The sequence below is a fragment of the Leuresthes tenuis genome, unplaced genomic scaffold, assembly GCF_036924035.1.
Source record: "Leuresthes tenuis unplaced genomic scaffold, fLeuTen1.0.hap1 SCAF_2, whole genome shotgun sequence".
NCBI classification, from domain to species: Eukaryota; Metazoa; Chordata; class Actinopteri; order Atheriniformes; family Atherinopsidae; genus Leuresthes; species Leuresthes tenuis.
In genome coordinates, this window is record NW_027325356.1 from 39,911,764 (window position 1) to 39,927,123 (window position 15,360).

At 41.0% G+C, this 15,360-nt stretch overlaps 1 protein-coding gene across 1 annotated transcript in view; it reads right to left on the bottom strand.

The window, feature by feature from the left end:
- Positions 1–13,971, bottom strand: part of LOC140302301 (tryptophan 5-hydroxylase 1-like) — a 28,825-nt gene extending 14,854 nt beyond the window's left edge. The window contains exons 1-5 of the mRNA XM_072381136.1: positions 13,897–13,971; positions 12,495–12,641; positions 12,164–12,347; positions 11,940–12,040; positions 11,727–11,794 (exon numbers count right to left, since the gene is read on the bottom strand). Of these exons, the coding sequence (XP_072237237.1) occupies positions 11,727–11,794; positions 11,940–12,040; positions 12,164–12,347; positions 12,495–12,641; positions 13,897–13,971 (575 nt within the window). The remainder of the gene's footprint in view (positions 1–11,726; positions 11,795–11,939; positions 12,041–12,163; positions 12,348–12,494; positions 12,642–13,896) is intronic.
- Positions 13,972–15,360: the final 1,389 nt, after the last annotated feature.

The following is a 15,360-nucleotide window of genomic DNA, read 5'->3' on the forward strand; positions in this document are numbered from 1 at the left end:
AAAGTTAGACTCTAGGTGTGAGCAAGGTATTTTTGTTGGCTAGTTGTTGGCTAGTTACCTAGTGTACTGTCCAGACACAGGGAGAGTCCAAAAACACAGTGAAGTTCACACCCAAAACAGTCAATGAAAAAGGAACACAAACATCTGAGTCATACACATAATATGGCATTAGGGAGGTACACCCCAAGGTCAATAACTAAATGAAAATAAATGACAAAATGCTAAATGTACCTGGTCAGGAAATGCAGAGTGGTGTTTCTGGGACTATACCTGAACAGACTGAGAGCACACAGCCGGGTAGAGTCACTGATACTGTAAACAGAAGGAACCCACAGAGAACAAGAAAGAAACCAGCTTCCCTACAGGAGTTGGAAACTGAGAATACAGAGGACAAACTGCAAATATGCAAGTATGTGACATTCCTCAAACTTACCAGGACGCCATAGCATCAACCAAATCAAGGCAGTGGAAAAATGCTATGAACGAGGAGATGCTATTTCTGGAGGAAAACTAGACCTTCAGTCTCACCCAGTTTCCACCAGGCAAGCAAGCAGTGGGGGGAAGATGGGTTTATGCACTAAAGAGTGACATAGATGGATCAGATAAATACAAAGCGAGATTCGTAGCAAAAGACTACAGTAAAAAAACAGGAATTGACTACGAGGAGACATTCTCACCAACAGCTGACATGACAAGTATTAGAGTGATTCTGCAAAAGGCAGCGCAGGAAGAGTTAAGTTTACACCATATGGATGTTAAAACGGCCTATTTGCACGCACCAATTGACTGTGAGCTCCACATAGAACAACCCGAAGGTTATGAGAAAAAGTCAGAAACGGGTGAAGAGCAAGTATGCAAGTGAAAAGTCTATGGTCTAAAGCAGTCAGGCTGAAATTGGAACGCTATGTTACATTCATATGTGACTGAATGTTTTTGTACAGAATCCTGCATATCACTGTGTGTATACAAAGGAAAAACATGATGAAAAGATGATATTACTTGTATGGGTTGACGATAAGGGAAAATTGAAGCATTTTTTGGGAATAGATTTTAACCAAAAAGATGGTCAAGTTAAAATGTCACAGAAGAAATATGTGAGCAAAATACTGGAGAGATTTGGAATGCAGGATTGTAGACCCAGAGAGACTCCATGTGAGCCAAAACTAGAGTATATAGAAGAGGCAGAAAAGATGAAGGAACCAAGAAAGTACAGAGAGGCAGTTGGAAGTTTAGTCAAAGTCAAAAAAGTCAAAGTCAAATTTATTTATATAGCACTTTTCATGTACAAAACAATTCAAAGTGCTTTACATAAAATAAAAATATTGCAGCGAGGAGCGGAAAAAGCATTAAAAATAAGTAAAAAAAATACAAATATAAATAAAATAATTAAAATGAATAAAAATAAGCAACAGTCTCGATAAATAAAAGGATACTGTGCAGATTTCATGCATAGACACATGAGAAAAGCGTTCTAAACCGTTCTGGGATTTGTAAACCATCAGATGGCTTTTAAAATCTATTCTGTGACTGACTGGAAGCCATTGTAAAGATTTTAGAATTGGTGTGATGTGTTCAGATCTCTTAGTCCTGGTTAAAACTCTAGCAGCAGCGTTCTGGATGAGCTGTAGAAGTCCAGTTAAAAGACCATTACAGTAATCAAGTCTACTGGAGATGAATGTATGGATGAGTTTCTCCTGGTCTTTTTGGGAGAGAAAACCTTTAATTCTGTTGATGTTTCTGAGTTGGTAAAAAGCTGCCTTGGTGACAGCTTTGATGTGGCTGCTGAAAGTCTACGAGGATACGAACTTGGTCAGTGATTGTAAGGGCCCAAATCTCAAGATAATTACCAATGCTGACCCTCTTCTCTTTGCTGCCAAACAGAATGATCTCAGTTTTGTCTTTATTTAATTGTAGAAAATTCTCTCTCATCCAGGTGTTTATTTCCTCCAGAAACTGACACAGTACATCTGCTGGGCTGCAGTCATCTGGTGACAGAGACGCAAAAAGTTGTGTATCGTCTGCATAACTGTGATAATTGATGATAACTACGCAGACTTTGTTCATACAGCTCATAGTGAATCTGAAGCTTTGTTTTCCTCCATTTACGTTCAGCTTTCCTTCATTCATTTTTCCGTTTTTTGACCGTTGTGGTGTTTCTCCATGGTGTTTTCTGTTTGGTCAAGGTGCTCTTGATTCTTATCGGTGCAACAGCTTCCATTACATTCAAAATTCTTAAGTTGAAATGATCCAGCAGTCCATCAACCGACTGTGCGCTCATTGTTGGCGACATAGCTATGGCCTTCCTAAACTGAGCACTTGTTTTCTCATTAATGTACCTCTTCTTAACTGAGAAGCTGGTTGGTTGAACATTCTGAGTGATCAATAAATCAAATAAAAATACTGAAATGGTCAGACAAGGCCAAATCAAGAACCACAACAGAAGAAATATCAACACCTTTGGAAATGACCAGGTCCAGAGAGTGACCTTGAAGGTGGGTCGGTTCTGTTACATGTTGCCACAAACCAAACATGTCCAGCACAGAAGAAAATTCTTTGGCATTACCATCCGTCATATTATCTATGTGAATGTTAAAATCCCTGGTCAAGATAAAATGGTTTAAAATCAGTCGAAATAACAGACAATAATTCAGAAAATTAATCAGTAAAACTTGCGCAGTATTCTGGAGATCTGTAAATGATTAAGAATAGAATTTTAGGAACACCCTTTAAAATAAAACTAAGATATTCAAAATAAATTAAATCACCAAATGAGATCTCTTTACACTGGAATGTATCTTTAAATAAGGCAGCTTCTCCCCCACCTTTCCTCCCATTTTGGCATTTATCTGTAAAGCTAAAATTTGGGGGTGCTGTTTCAGTAAGAACAGTAGCACTTGTGCTTTCTGTTAACCATGTTTCTGTCAGAAAAAGTAAGATCTAAATTGTGTGAAATAATGAAGTCATTAACTAACAGAGACTTTTTGGACAGAGATCTAATATTAACTAGAAAAAGCTGTTCTTGCAAAAAAAACAAAGCTGACAAAGCTAAAAAAGTGGAAAATCTTTCAACTGCTGAAAAAACAGTCGCTGAAGTCTTGCTTGAAGGAATTTGAAGTTGAAATAACAATAGTGGAATGATTTAAACCTATTGGAAGAACAGAACATTTGATGAAAGGGCCAAAAAAATTGAGAAGTTTTTTTGATGTTTGTAAAACAGTCATATTTCAAAATTGGCTTAATATTTGAAAAAGCTGACCCATTTCGTAATAGCTGAATGTCTTAAACTTTGAATGGTGTTTCTAGATTTAAGGATGTAGCAGTAGTTAGTGTATAAGAGGAGAAAGAGTTTGAGTAAAGAAAGTAAAATTTGAATAAAATGTTCAATATTTTAAAAAGTATATAAGTTAGAAAAAGTCACAGCTGTAATCTCCTGAACGAGTTGAACGTTTTGATACAAAAATAGTTGAAATCGGTGTAAGTATGCAGAAGAAGTTCGGTTGAAAAACATAGAAACAGCTGAAATTTCAATAGAATTTTAATGAAATTTACAATTTTTCAAAAAGTATATAGGTTAGAAACAACAATAGTGAAAGCTTGAATTACCTGAAAGAGTTGAACATTTTGAAACCAAATAGTTAAAAATTGGTGTAAGTATGCAGAAGTACTTGGGTTGAAAAGAGGAGAAAAAGTTTTAATTTGTTCATAATTTTGAAACCGTTATATTTCAATATTGGTTTAATATATGAAAAAGCTGCACCAATTAGGAATAGCTGAATGTCTTGTGACCCGTTTAAAGTTTGAATTGTGTTTCTTGCTGAAATTCTGCAGAAACAGTTAGGTTGGAAAGAGGAAGAAGTTTTTGAAGAGTTGAAAGCACTTTCCATTCATTTGAATAAGGAAAAAAGTTGAATAGTTTAAAAAGTTTAAAAGTTATAAACACCAAAAGTCTGAGCAGAAATCTCCTGAAGGAGCTGAACGGTTTGATATCAAAATTGTAGAAATCTGTGAAGAATTGAAGGAGTAGTTAGGTTGAAAAGAGGAGAAACAGTTGAAATTTGTTCACGTTTTTTAAACCGTTATATTTCAATATTAGCTTAATATCTGAAAAAGCTGCACCAATTGGTAACAGCTGAATGTCTTGTGACCCGTTTAAAGTTTGAATGGTGTCTCTAGCTGAAAGTATGTTGAAGTAGTTAGGTTGGAAAGAGGAGGAAGAGTTGAAAGCATTTCCCATTCATTTGAATGATGGGAAAATTTGAATAAAAGTTAAATAGTTTAAAAAGTATCTGGAAATCCAAACCATCAACCTGCCAACTTGACCTCCTGCCATCCTGGTTATAGCCTCCCCTCCATCTCTGCTGCCTTTGATAACTGCCATTATCCATTCCTCCCTGACCACTGGTTCTGTCCCACAATATTTTCAATCTGCTGCAGTGACACCAATATTAAAAGAAACCTGGTCCAGACCCCAGCAACTACAATAACCTTCGTCCCATCTCCAACCTGCCATTTCTCTCAAAAATACTGGAAAAGGCAGTCACATCACAGGTTCAGGCTCATCTCTCTAACAATAACCTCTATGACCAATTCCAATCCAGCTTTCGCCCCCGCCACAGCACAGAAACAGCCCTCCTTAAAATTACAAATAACCTCCTAATGGCAGCTGACTCTGGACTATTATCCATTCTCATCCTTCTTGACCTGAGCGCGACCTTCGATACAATCTCACACTCCATCCTCCTTGACAGTTTGGGTTCAATTGGCATAACGGACACACTCCAAGACTGGTTCCACTTATATCTCTCTGACCATACTCAATTCCCATTTATTTGGTCTTCCCCACAAGTTCCTCCATAAACTCCAGCTGGTCCAGAACGCTGCTGCCCGGATTATCACCAAAACACCATCCATCAGTCACATCACCCCCGTCTACAACAACTCCACAGGCTTCCCATCAAACACTGTATCAACTTCAAAATCCTCCTCTTGACGTTTAAGGCTATCCATAAAAATAAAACAAATCTGTTCACACTGGTAATGTGAAAACCACATTCTCTGGTCAGATGCATTATGCAGCCACTGTGCCTCCTTCCAATTCACCTCCTGTCAATCATGTTAACTCTAATCCAATAAGTTGCTGGCAGAAACAATATGCCAGAGACCCCGGTGGTTGCAAATGTTTTTTGACACAGTGTAAGGTTTATTTAGAACTTTATTTCCCTACGAAGGCCACCAAAGTTTCTTTAGTGGTTATCCGGACCAACTTGTTAGAGTGGTACAGTTGAGTGGTCTCGGAGAGTGTCGATCTGTTTTTCTAACCAACGCTTCACAAGAGAATTATTACTCACCTTCGGTGCAACAATATTTGCAAATATTAATCAGGGTTCGAGGTCTGTCTCACAGTACGCCACAGAATTCTGCACTCTTGCAACTAACTGTGACTGGAACAAATCGGCTCTACATACAATGTTTTTTAAGGGTCCATCAGAGAGAGTCAAGGACGAGATAACCTCACAAGAATTGCTGAATGAATTAAATGAGCTCATTGACCGTATCCAGGAAAGTACCCCCACCAGATATCATGTTCAAAACCCACCTGCAGCTCCCTGCTGATTCATGCCTGGTCCAACCTTTTCCCCACCTGTACCTAAATCCCGTAGTCAAGTTGTTTATACCAGAAAGTCCTCCTTTGAACCCATGCAGATCGGACTAAATTAACCCCAGAAGAAAGCGAGTGAAGATTTGGGAATGAACTTGCGGTTGTATTGTGAAGATGCTGGTCAGCTAGCTCTTCAGTAAAAGCAAGGACTCTGCAGCCAGACAGGGGCACTGTTGAGCCAAACCTCATCTTACACCAACTCATCTGATCTTTAACTCAGGTCCTGTTACACCTTTCTGATCAGTCAATTCCAAGCCTTCATTCCCTTAAAGGCTTTGATCTGTACATCATATGCTCCACCCGCCAGGGAAAAACACTCGACAGATGCTATGATTCTGTTCCGGACTATTCTGTCATCGTCGTTTGAGTCCACCAACTGGAGTAACCTTCTCTCCTCTTCTGATGACCTAAATGAACAAGTTGAGGTGGTCGCATCATACATCAACTTCTGTGAGGAAAACATCATATCCTCCAAGACTGTCACCATCTTCCCTAACAACAAACCCTGGGTCACCAAGGAGCTAAAATCCACCATCAATAAAAATAAACATATCTTCTTCTCTGGGACAGAGATGGAGAAAAAGTAGGTCAATAAAGAGGTTAATAGGACCATTAAGATTTCCAAGCTCAACTTCATGAACAAAGTGGAGAAAAAGTTTTCTCAGGGAAACCTCCACTCAGCTTGGCGGGGCCTTAACAAAATGGTGGCTGTGAACCTATACACCAACAGCGACCCTGTAAACATCCCCAACAGTACCCCAGCATCTCTCCCCAACTGCCTTAATTCCTTCTTCTATAGATTTGAGATCAACAACTCCACCCAGCTAGCTGACATCAGGTGAAACCTCAAACCAAGTGACCCGCCCATCTCCATCTCCTTCCTCACCGTGGACATGGTGAGGGTCCTCAAGAGGTGTAAGGACAACAGTGCACCTGGTGCTGATAACATCAGGGGCCGGGTCCTCAGACACTATACCGACCAGTTAGGGAGGGTTTTCCAGAACCTGTTTCATACCTCCATCAGCACTGGAATTGTTCCCAAGTGTTGGAAACACTCCACTATTGTTCCTATTCCCAAGAGGAGCCCTCCCATGACCCTGAACGACTTCCGCCCTTTGGCGCTCTCCTCTCAGGTGATGAAGGCCATAGAGAGGCTCGTCAAGCAACACATTCTCACCCGAACCAATTCACAACTGGACCCGCTTCAATTTGCATACCAAAGTTGCAAAGGTGTTGATGATGCCAAAGCCTTCATCATCGACACCATCCACAGACATTAACATTGTGAAGGTGTGTTCTAAGATTATTGGACTTGCAGTTTCTCCACCAGCTGCAGTGGCAAGATGGTATTAAATGCATAGCTAAAAGTGACCAGCAGGATTCTGGCATATGTATTCTTGTCTTCCAGATGAGTAAGGGTACCATGAAGCAGGATGGATATGGCATCCTCCGTAGACCGGTTTGCCCTGTATGCAAACTGCAGGTGGTCCATGCTGGCAGGGAGATGGGATGTAATGTGATCCGCTCGAAGCATTTCATGGCAACTGGTGTGAGGGCAACAGGGCGATAGTCATTTAAGCAGTGAGGGTTTTAAGTTTTGGAAACTGGTACTATGGTGGCGCTCTTGAAACAAGTGGGCACAACAGCTTGGCAGAGAGAGATGTTAAAAATGTCCATAAAGATATCCTTTAATTCATCTGCACAGCTCCTTGAGACACGGCCTGGTACATTGTTTGTTCTGGAGGTCTTTCGAGAATTTATCCTTGCAAAGGTCCTCCTAACATTCTCAGGAGACAGCTGCAGAACCTAGTCAGTGGATGGTGATGTCAGTCTTTGCGCAAACCGGGAATAAAAACTGTTTAGGTCATATGGCTGTAATGGATTATTGCACTGAGATGTTTTGGCTGTATGTTTGTAGCCCGTTAGCGTCTGAAATCCCTGCCACCGGCACCTTGTGTCCCTGATGTCTTGAAAAATTCCTTGCCTGCCTGTATGCAGGGTGCAGAATAACAGTTAGATGTCTGAGCTGCCTATGTGTGGTAGAGGGGCTGCTCTATATGCATCCTTGATGTTAGCGTAAACAAGGTTCAATGTGTTGTTACCTCTAGTAGCACAGTTCACATGCTGGTAAAGTTTGGGTAACACACTCATTAAGGCGAGACACGGCAGGCAAAAAAGTGATTTTTCACGCAGTGGTCAATTTTGAGATTTTGGGCCAGTCTACTCCGTCAATATGTGTTCTTTCAACCTGCTATCAAGAAAACTTTGAAAACATATTAAAATGTTTATTTTTTTACATTTTGTTTACTTGTGACAGTACGTTTCACCCGAATTTACCAAGAAGTTAGCATTCCAACGCGACATGCTGAGCTTTGTCTGTTTACTAAAGTCTGTCATGACCGGTATTGTTGTAAAGCTCCGACTCTCCTGCACAATGATATGTAACGCAAATAATGGCACTTCCTTTCTATCAGTAACAAATCGTGAATGTCTAAAGGCGGATTTATAGCTAATGACAAAATCTCATTATTACATACTGCTCGTTTTTGCTAACGTGATTAGCTCAGATGCATCACGTGGTCGACTCTGACACTTCCGTGTGTAGCTTTCGCAGAATCTTCGAAAATGCCCCTAACACCGCAACTTTCAAAGAAAAAAAAGCAACAAATACTTGTGTAAGTAATCAACTGAGGAAGTTTCATGGTGATATCTATTATTTCAAAATGTTACCCTATTCACCTGTAGTGTCTCGCCTTAAACAAGTCTTGTTAAAAATCCCCCGCAAAAATTAAAGTGCTTCTGGGTGGACAGTCTGCTAACATTGCCATAGAGTTCGTTGGTAGCTGCACTAGTCAGCACTTGGTGGGACATACACTGCAGTGATGAATGCTGCTGTGAATTCTCGTGGGAGGTAAAATGGTCAACATTTGACTACCATGAACTCCACATCAGGGGAACAATGTTTTCAGATGTTGCCAGCATCTCTGTACCATGAGTGACTTCAACCTTCGCTTACCCAAGGTTGAAGTCACTCTGTCTGCACTGTGTAGCGTTAGCCCCGTTAGCTCGACAGCTAAAAGTCTGGTATATTGTCCTTAAGCGACGTTTTGGTGAATATATACACACACCGGAGTCCCTCAGCACTCTCCGTTGAGCTCTTCAGGCTCGGACATTTCCCAACATGATGGTGAGGAGAGACGGTCTGGCCGTGTTAGCCCTTAGCCTGGCACTAAAACCTCCCCGTCTCCCCAGCTTTCATGACCTGTCGTAAGGCCGGTCATGGTATCTCCTGTTTGGGATGGCTTCAACCAGAGTTGCAGTTGTGTTCACGGTCCAACGTTGCAGGTGAAAGCAGTTGAGTTGAGATAGAACCTTCAGCTTGGAACTCCATCAGCGGTTCCCGATATTCAGCTAACGGTCGCACTGTACTGTTTAAAGGGTCGGTGCTTGCAGAGGCTGCCTCAAGCATCACTCGCGTCGCCATACTTGCAAGCAACAAGACCAAAGCCCTAACCTTTCCTCAACACTGTCCCAACAACTGTGCAATTGACCTGTTACCTGGAACCAACCTCCTCTCATGGATGTCTGTATTCTCTCTCAGCTTTGAAACAAAAAAGCAGTGCAAAAATATCTGAATGAAGCTCTGGCTGCAGGTCTCATCCATCCCTCCTCTTCCCCTGCTGGTGCTGTTTTTTCTTTTTAGTGGGGAAGAAGGTTGGTGGATTGAGACCTTCAATTGACTTTCGAGGTTTAAATCAGATCACAATCAAGAATCGGTATCCTCTTCCCCTTATCTCATCAGCTTCTGGACTTCTACAAGGCCCTAACCCTAACCCATCTTCAACAAATTGGAGCTCAGGAATGCTTATAATATTATATAGTATTTCCAGAGGGGGACTAACAGAAGAGTGCCTTTCACACACCAATCAGACACTACGTCGTGCCTTTTGGTCTCATGAAACGCTCACGTCATGCTCTGTCTCAGAATCTTGTCAACAATATGTTAGGATTTTACCAGACCGCTAGCACAACTGGGGATGCACTTTTCGACTTATTTAAGGATGCACTGCTGAGACTTTCCCTGCCTATCAAAAATTGTAGAGGTTAGTGTTATGATTGTGCATCGAACATGTGAGAGATCCGAAATGGTCTGCAGGCACACGGACAATAACAGCAGACGCGTCACTTCAACACTTAGATTTTTCCTCCATCTGTTCAACTTGGTTTAACCTGGCTGGACATTGGAGAAGAAGTCTTCTGTGGTCAAGTCCCTGCCCACTGTCTCCATATCACAGACCACCTCAGGTCCAGACTCCTGGATTGGTGCCACTCTTCCTGTCTTGATTGCCAACCTGCCACTGTCTCTGGCTGTTTCATCACCAATCAAAAACTTCCTGGAAACCTCCATCAGGAGTCCTACGCCCACTTCCTATCCCTCGGCATCCATGAGCCTATATCTTTATTGGTTTTGTCACTGGTTTACCCCCTTCAAATCATCCTATTTGCATCCTCATAGTTGTTGATCATTTTTCAAAAGATTAATTTGTCACTGGTTTACCCCCTGCCAAAGATCATACTTGTATCCTCATAGTTGTTGGGAAGTGGAATAAAATGAATCATTGAAAAATGATCAAACTCCCATCAGCCAAGGAGACAGCAGACCAGCTTTTTCCGACTTCACAAACTCCCTGTTGACATTGTTTCTGACAGGAATTCCTAATTCACTGACCGGTTCTGGGCAGAGCTATGTCGTCTTCTGGGTATCTCTGTCAGGCTCTCATCTGGTTTCCATCCTCAGACAAATGGCCAGACTGAGAAGCCTAGTCAGGAGCTGGAGACTGGAGACCGACTGCTGTGCTCCTAGGACCCTACATTTTGGTCGAGAAATGTGGTCTGGGTTGAGTATGCATACAACTCTCTGCCATCATCCATCATAGGGTTGATCCCCTTCTAGGTGGTTTATGGGTATCTTCAGTTCCATCTGCTCAAGCATCTTTTTGATGATGTCACCTGACCCGGAGGAGAGCCTGTTCTGCTTTGGTTAACTCTGTCAGGTCTAATGAGCATCAAACCCCAGCCCCCTCTTACTGAGTAGGGTAAAAATTGTGGCTCTCCACATTTGATCTCCTGCTTTGTTTGGAAAGTTGAAAAACTGGCATCCAGGTTCATTGGACCCTTCCCTATCAGTAGGATGTTCAACCCTGTGGCCGTACGCCTCCGACTCCCCAGACCACTTCAGATACACCCGACCTTTCACATGTCACATTTCACATGTCCCTCTCATATCCTCTCTACCTAAATAGTTCAGTCCTTGGGTTGCCGTGGTGAGTCAGTATGTAGCTGATGGTGTTTCTTTCCTCCAAGCCTGAACATTTGCATGTCCTTTCCAGTCTCCTCAGATAATATTATAATATATGTGAGGCACGTTCTCACATCTCTCCTCAACCTCAAAGCAAGCACTTTCTCATCTCTCCTCTCAGTCTGAACGCAGGCACCTTGCTTAATCTCATGTTCTTTGTTCATCAACGTCCTTTACTTATTGACGCTAATGTCACTTTGCTTTATACGATAGCTTAGAATTTATTTTTGTTAAATAAGTTTATTTCTCTTTGGGAGGCAGGTCCTATCATCCAAGATGTCAGGTTTTGCCTTGATGCAGCATCAGAGTCTAACCACCAAACTGTATTACAATTGTATGTACACCAAACCTTTTCCAAATATTGTACACCAATAAATTTATGTCAATCATTCATTTAATCTCTCCCGATTGAACAGATTCTGCCAGCAATATCAGTGAAGTCACTCAGCAAAACCTACTGGATATCTGGCTTGCAAATGGAATGCAGTCAACTCGGATGGAAAGTTGTTACTTTTGATGTCGCACAAAAGAAAAAAAGGGTAAAAATAGGATTTGTGTCCATTTGCACAAATATAAAGTTTCCTGTTTTGGTCGAATTTCATGTTTTACTTAGTTTTGCCAGAAAAACATGAAACCAGGTTTCATTCTTAAACTGTAAAACAAAAAAAAAGGTAAAAGAAATGATCTAATAGGTACATTGTGACTTACTGTTTGAAGTTACTGGCCAAATCAGCAAAATAGTGTCTTCTTTTACGGTACACGTTGTCTTTGAATCCCTGCAAAAACAGTATGGTCATAGCCTCTGTTAATTTTTTTCTTAATTTCTTATAAAAATTAAATCCGTGCTGGAGGTCTTCCTCACATTTTCGGCAAGTCACAGAAATGTATTCATAAACGCATAGTATGTCCATGCATAAATACCGGATGATCTGCATCCAAGTCAAAGCCATACATCAAAACCTTGTTTGCACACAAATCCAGATCAGAGATCTTCTTAGGGAACCATGGCACACTGTCCATATCTGAAAAAAATTGTGTAGTTTGAATTCTGCTTACATCAGAACAAGTTTGTATTGCATGTAATTGTGATTGTATTTACAAAACTATTTTCAATCATATTTGATCATTATAATATGTATGCTTACCATCATCAAATACAGGGGAGTTGTAAAATAGTTTAATCTCAAGAATATCATTTTGCTTCCTAAGCAGCTGAGCCAGCTCTTTCAACTGTTCATGCTCTGTGTGACAATGTACAAGGATGTCAAAGTCCGAATCCCTTCGCTTGGACTTGCGAGACTCAATGTGAAAAAGGCGAACATGTTTTTCCTGCACAGACATGAGGGAAAGTTTGCCAACACCACTGAATTGAATAAAACGAATAGGAAACAAAGAATATTCAGCAATTTAACAATTAATATCAAGATGACAAATGATCATACATCATGCTCTGAAACCTTTAAATGAAACACCTACCTGGAAAAGCTGAAGAGCCTTAACAAGACCACCAAATTCCTTTTTCAGTGTGAATATGATGATTGCAGTCCTTTTTGCAGAACAGGGGGGCATTCCACTCGATAGGCTCAGATTTTTCTGGTTCTCTTCATTTCTATTGAATATTACCTTTTGTATTGGGGATTAAAAAAATACATTTATAAAATTAGTTACGGACACAATAACCTTCTGGTAATGTATGGCTATGAGTATGCAATGAGTTTAAAACTACTGTTTTAGCAATGTGCTGCTAGTTATATTTTAGTTTGGCCACACAGCTCCTATATTTTGTGTTAATTGAAGCATTCAGAACGGGGTCCTCGCCCGCTGGACCCCATTCCACTAATCTTTTCCAATCCATTGCTCCTACTGTAACTACCTATACCGGCCTTGCGACAGACTTACCTCACAACCTAACAGAATGTGCCTTAGAGTTGCAGTACCTGAACATAACGAACATAGTAAGTCTCCATTTACCCAGAGTTTTAGGTTTTGGGGAGTTGGCAATACATCATATGTTACCCCTATCAAAAATGTAATTCCTTTCCTTTCCTCCATACTCCACAGCTCTTTCCAACTAAGCCTTTTCTTCTCTTCACCTTCCCAATTCAACCACCGTCCCTGCTTAGCCTGAGCCACTGCCTTTGTACCCCTTAACATTTCCTCCTGTTTATGAACCTGCTCAACAATTCGCTTTCTCTTCTCTCTTGCTCTTTTCGACCTGCTCTTCTCCACACCAGTTTGCCTGGACCAAGCTCAAAACCTCCCCGGCCTATTTGAACATTACCTACAATCTCAGTATGTCTAAGAGTTGCTTCTGCATCCTGAGCTACCATTCTTGGATTCCATTTCCTCCCCTTGGTTGGGTTTGGAACCACCTTACTAACTACCACATCTTTACTCCCAGTGAACAGGAGCTCTGTCCTAACTTTAGTATATTTAAACTCCTCTACTAGACTGGATACTGGGAGCTGGAGAATGCCTTTCTCATACAGTGCCACATTTCTTAAGCATCTAGGAACACCTAGCCACTTCCTAATGTAAAAGCTAACTGATCTTTCCATTTTTTCTGCAACAGATAATGGAATCTCATACACAGACAGTGGCCACATCAACCGTGGAAACAATCTAAATGGCAGACACCACAGCTTCAACTTTCCTGGAAGCCCTGATTTATCCATTCTATCCAGTCCCTCAGCAACATCTTTCCAAAATTGCCCTGCCTCCTCTCCATCATTGAAGTCGGCCTGGTACCACCTACCTAAAGTCTTTACTGCCTTTTCCCTAATTATTAGAATTTTTTCTTCATCTATTACTAACTTTCTATAACTTAATTTCCCTCTACTTATTGAGATACTTCTAGACTTAGGTTTGATTTTCATACCAGCTCACTGTTAAGTCTCTCAAGTATTCTCCTCATACATGGCACTGTTGTAGTCACCAATGTCATATCATCCATGTCGACCCTAATTGGTGTAAGGCACATGCCATCCTGATGTTTCTCTCCACCTACAACCCACTTAGAAGCTTCTAATTATCTCCATCTCCATTGTAAATGCTAATGGAAATCGTACACCCTGCCATAATGCCTATTTCTAGACAGTGCCAATCTTTTGTGAAACCTGCTGTACTTAGGCACAGTCTAATGACCTGGAAATATGCTATTATTAAGTTAACAACTACAGCCACTTTAAAATAATCAAACGGTTTCCAAATAAGGTTGTGTGAGACTGAACCAAGTGCATTTGCTAAATCCAGAAATATAACATGAAAGTCTGTTTTCTCACTCTTAGCTGTCTTAATCTGATGCCAAATCATGCCAGAGTGCTCTAAACACCCTGAAAAACATGGTATTCCTGCCTTCTGCACAGTAGTATCTATTAAACTATTCTTTTCTAAATAACTAGCTAATCTCTGTGCAACTACACTAAAGAAAATCTTCCCCTCTACATTTAGGAGAGAGATCATCCGGAACCGACTCAGGTCAGAGGACTCTTTTTCCTTTGGAATAAGAATGCCTCCTGCCCTACGCCATGCTCAAGAAATAAACTGTTTCTCCCAAATTATTCTTAATTGCCTCCACAGAAACTTTAGGATATCAGGTGCACTTTTATAAACCCGGTAGGGGACTCCATTCGGACCTGGAGCTGACGAAGCCTTTGCTTGCCTGACTACCTCCTCAACCTTTCCATCTAGGTGCTCTAACATCCATCTTATGAGTCATCTCTCCTAATGGTGGCATGTCAGGTGGAAGGCCTACTACTCTACACTGCTCAAGATCTGAATATGTATTTCTTAGATACTCTTCCACCTCTGCCTTTGTTGCTTTAAGCTGCCCTCCCTTTTCCTGGTTAAACAACCCTTCAACAAACTTGAACAGGGTCCTGTACAACATAGTCCTTACATATTCTATTTTCTTTCTCTTTTTCCTAAGCCCTTCTGAGTATTGCTAGCCTGCTTCTCATTTCTTCATGCAAAACATTAAGTCCCTCCCTCTCTTCCTCTGTAGCTCTTTACCACTGCGTTCTTAAGTTTCTTCTTTCCTTAACCAATTTCTCCATTTCTCTTTGCCTTCTAGATTTAACAAATTGTACTCTTTCAACCCTTTTTCTATCTCGCACCCCAAATTTTTCTGCACCATAGGAGTAAATTAAATCTCCAATCTTATCTAGCCTATCGCTCGCATTTCCTCCAAGTCTACTTAATATTAATGACAAATCTTTATGGACTGCTTCCCATTCTTTGTTGCTATTTGCCCTAGGCTACTTAACTCTAGCTTTCTGCTCCAGATTTCTCTCTCTAACTGGCCTATTCATCTCAGTATCAGCTGCATCCCTTCTTTCCAACC